A 4,183-nucleotide genomic window follows, 5' to 3' on the forward strand; every position below is an offset into this window, starting at 1 on the left:
ATTTTTTCTTGCCTTAAAGCGGGGCTGCGAAAGATCATCGACCAGGCCTGGGTTGCCCAAAAAGAAAACGGGGGATGTGTAGAGGGATTCCATGTGGAACAGGGGCATATGATCCCCCAGGACAGTCTGGACAGTCTGGGCACCCCAGGGCTGCTAAGGAAGAACCCCTGAAGGGGCCTCAGGCTGCAGACAGGCCTGAAAGACACCTGGCAGCAGGCAGCCTTGAGAACCCTTGGCAAAGTTCCACACTGGTCGACTCCCCTGCTGCTTAGAGGCTGTCCCATGGGAATAGGGCGTGAATCTTTGTAAAGTAGATATAAGTGAGTGTAAGTAAAGATTAAAGGGAGCACGATGCTCAAATCGTATCGGTGTTTGTGTTGTGACTTCGGCCGGCTCCCCTGCATTCAGAAACCCCCCTCTGCTAAAGGAAAAAACTAAAATTATGCTTTTTCCATACTCTTAAGATACTGGTACCTAGGACAAAGGGAAGGGTGAAATTACGTGGTTTGGAAAGTACTTTACCTCAAACACTGTGGGATTATACCAACATAATATCCCTGGTTCACACCAACCAAAAGTGGTAACTTCCTCCAGCCTGCTTCAACTTATTTATCTTGTGTTTTCAGTGTGAAGCTGCTGCATTTTTACTCATGTAACTTCCTTGGTTCAATCACTTCTTAATTTATGAAACAATATTATTTTCTGGTTGTTTAGAGGAAGCCCCATGAGTACATAGGAGATTTTGTGTGCCTATAAATTTTGAAAACAACCTTTTATTTTTCCAGTGCATGATTGTAGACCTTTCACAGCTTTGTATCTTCTTCTGATCCTTCAGGATGAAAGATGGAGACAGAATGTTACAGAAGTCAAAGCATATATGGGGATGTTTGTTTCTTCTCATGTAGGCTGTAGTGGGAGCATACAAAGCTCCCATGAGCACTCAACTGTATAGATGCAATCACAGGGTCATTTTCCACTCATATGTGTATTTCTGTAAAAAAGAAGATTTGGAACTCAACAGATCTGCTTTATTCCGATTTCTAAAAATATCCCACATAAGCAATGTTGGATGCACTCACTTCCTGTGTTGTGTGTAGCATTGCTTTTAGAGAAAATGACACTGAGGATTAAGGGACTCATTTAGGAAATGGCTCCAATCAGTGCTGCTTCCAGAGCCCCCACAGCAAGCAGTGGGTGAGTGTGGGCAGCTCCTTCTTCTCTGTCCTGGTACATGAAGCTTGTGAGGAGTGAGCTGAGACTGTGGAGCTGTAACACCAGTGCATGGGCTCCCAGGAGCCCCAAGGGAGCTGGTTCTGTCAACATCTTGCTCACTGACACTGTGAGCTGAGGTGACTGGAGAGGGCAGCTGTGCCCCCTACAGCTGCAGGGGCAGGAGGCTCAGGGACTGCTGGGTCTCACGGTGCTCCGCAGCCAGGAATGTCAGGGCACTGCTGCCTTCGCACAGCTCTCCAACCTTTGCAGGGGTGGTGCCTCTGGGATCACTGGCATCTCTTAAAAGGTTTTGACAGGCTTCCTTATGGGCAGGGTGGCAGGTTTAGGACAGGCCTCCAAAGCTGGCTGGCCTGTTGATTTCAGAGGAATGTCAGCAAGCCAGGTGGACATCTTCCATCCTTCCCTACAGCCATGGTGACACTAGGCAAATTGCCTCTTACAAATATGTAATTATTCACATGCTTTGACTACAGCTCTGACCCTCATGGGTCTGGCTTTGTGTCAGGAATTATAAGTAACCATCAGTTCAAAGTCATCAAGAGTTATATTTTATTATGATCAGGTATTTGGGGTTTTTTCAGAAGATATTGATGAATTTTAACTGCTTTAATTATCTTTCATGTGCACTCTTCTTTACAGATAATTGGTACTCAGAAGCCCTCCATTCATGCAGTTTTGTTCTCACAACATTAACTATTTGATTTTTCATTTTCTGTAAATAATGGCAGCTGTGCTCTTCCCTGGAGACTGAATTGCTGAAGGTTGACTTTTTCAATATACTATTTTCCATTACTGCAGAGGAATACAAAGAGAAATGTCACTAAGACATGATCCCAGCATGGATCCCCAGCTCTGTAGTGGCACCACTTCTGTTCATGAGCTCTTAGCTCCATGTTTCAGAAGCAGAGCTGGAGACAAGCCCCAGTTCTGGGCAGGAGGAGGAGGAAGAGGAAGAGGAGAAGGAGTGTTGCCCTTTATGGGAGTTATTTGTCTCTCTTATAATGTGATCCTCAAGTATTTCAAATCTCCTGGATCAAGTGACCTCTAAAATTATGATATTGATTTTTAAAACTATGGGATTTTCTGAAAAAAAAATGCTTTGAGCTGTTTGTATTTGGCATTGTTTTCTGAATAGTCAGTATTCATTTGAATTAAGTCATGTCTTTTCTCACAATTACTTGTGGAAGGAAATATTCCTTGCTCAAAACTTTCCAGGCTCAAAACTTTTTCAAGCTCAAAACTTTAACATAATCCTAGCACTCTTGAGGAATAGAAGTTGAAAGAATTGCATTACAAATATGTAAAGGCTTAAAATAAAAGTTTCCACTTTAGTATTTGTATGAAAATTTTGCCCGTCATCTTTTCAACTGTAACACGTGTCTGACCACATGGAGCAGAGTTACTGCTCAACATGCAGAAGAAAACTGAAAGGATCCATGTGATTTCTGTCTGGAAGCCAGATTATATGTTCCTGTGAAAAGTCCCCATTTTGTTGGGAAATGCTTGGTGGTTTCAAGGCATAATTCAATTTCCCAGTACTCCCCTGAATTCCTTATAGTGTTCTTGCAAACAGCAGGCTGAACATGATTTGTTTTCTTACAGACAACAAGGAATATGATGCTTATCTTTCATACACCAAAGTGGATCCTGATGCGTTAGATCGTGATAATAATGAAGAGGAGCAGTTTGCACTTGAAATTCTGCCAGATGTTCTAGAAAAGCACTATGGATATAAGCTCTTCATTCCAGATAGGGACCTGGTCCCTAGTGGAAGTAAGTATTTCTGACCTTTCAGTTTTATTTCTGTCTGATGTGTCACAAAGACCTGGACTAGGTGAAAAGTACTAGATATGGAAAACCTTGGGAAGTGGTTGCAAAGATTGGAAAAGTTTCCTCAGCACTGCGACTTTGAGCTCGCTGTTGGAGCTTGTTCCTGCACTGCTGAAATCAGAGGGAACTGCCATTGATTTCAGTGGAGGCAGGAGCTGGACCTTCCTACAGGGAAGGCTGCAGCACTGCAAGCAATACCAAGTCCAAATGTCTACATCAAACACAGGTAACTAAGCAGGAAGTTTTCTAACAGGATTTTATCATCTCTGTTACATGATTGAAAATGGGATTTTTTTTTTCAGTGATTAGTTGTTTATCTACAGCAGCTTTACAAGTAAAAGTCATCTTTTCTATTGTCTTTTGGGTTTTTCCTTAACTTGGAGATCTCATAAAGATCTAAACAGTTTCCCCATTAATGGTAAAGGTACGATTTCTTCATTAAAATTTTGACTAAGTATTGAATTCTGAGCAGTGTGGGCATCATGTAAGTCACTGATATTGTGTAAGTAATACTAATTGTTCAGAGGACTGTGTATAGCCCTGTGAGCTGATGCTGTTTTCCATGCTGATAGTGAAATAGAGTTGTCCATTTCAAATCTGCTTTGCTGCCACATCTGAAGATTCAGCAGCACCTTTTGATGTTTCTACCAATGGTCAGTGCTTTCCTATGGTAGTTATGGCATTTCTTCTACCAGACTGATTTTTGAGCAAGCCAAAAAGACCATGAATCATATCCATTGTGTTGATGAATTTTGAATGCACAGTATGGTTACTGTAATATCACACTTATATGAAGTGCTACCCTTGTGAAAAATCAGCTTTTTTTTTTACAAATTCCATCTCCAAATCACTTTCATAAAAGCAATAGAAGAGAACATGAACTTCTCTCTGTATGTGCTACTGTGTAGGAAACACGAACAACAGAACAAAGCAATGGCTGTAGTGGAGCAGATGTCCCCAAACGTGGAACAGCTCGAGCTTAGCTGCATTACAACCTGCCTGCCAAAAGACTTGAAACTGCCGCCTCACTGTGCCAAACCCCAGTGCCTGACCCAAAAGTTAGAGCCTGTTTCTTCTCTGGCATTTGAGAGCGCTGGAAACAGAGCTCTGAAGCCTTGAC

General features: G+C 42.3%; 1 protein-coding gene across 7 annotated transcripts in view; it reads left to right on the top strand.

The window, feature by feature from the left end:
- IL1RAPL2 (interleukin 1 receptor accessory protein like 2) overlaps nucleotides 1-4,183 on the top strand; it is a 397,232-nt gene that overhangs the window by 382,146 nt on the left and 10,903 nt on the right. For all 7 annotated transcript variants that reach the window (XM_017736623.1, XM_017736626.1, XM_017736622.1 and 4 more), the window contains one exon: nucleotides 2,836-3,006. In XM_017736623.1, the coding sequence (XP_017592112.1) occupies nucleotides 2,836-3,006 (171 nt within the window). The remainder of the gene's footprint in view (nucleotides 1-2,835; nucleotides 3,007-4,183) is intronic.

This window comes from Corvus brachyrhynchos, unplaced genomic scaffold, assembly GCF_000691975.1.
Source record: "Corvus brachyrhynchos isolate BGI_N302 unplaced genomic scaffold, ASM69197v1 scaffold36, whole genome shotgun sequence".
In the NCBI taxonomy this organism is placed as follows: domain Eukaryota; kingdom Metazoa; phylum Chordata; class Aves; order Passeriformes; family Corvidae; genus Corvus; species Corvus brachyrhynchos.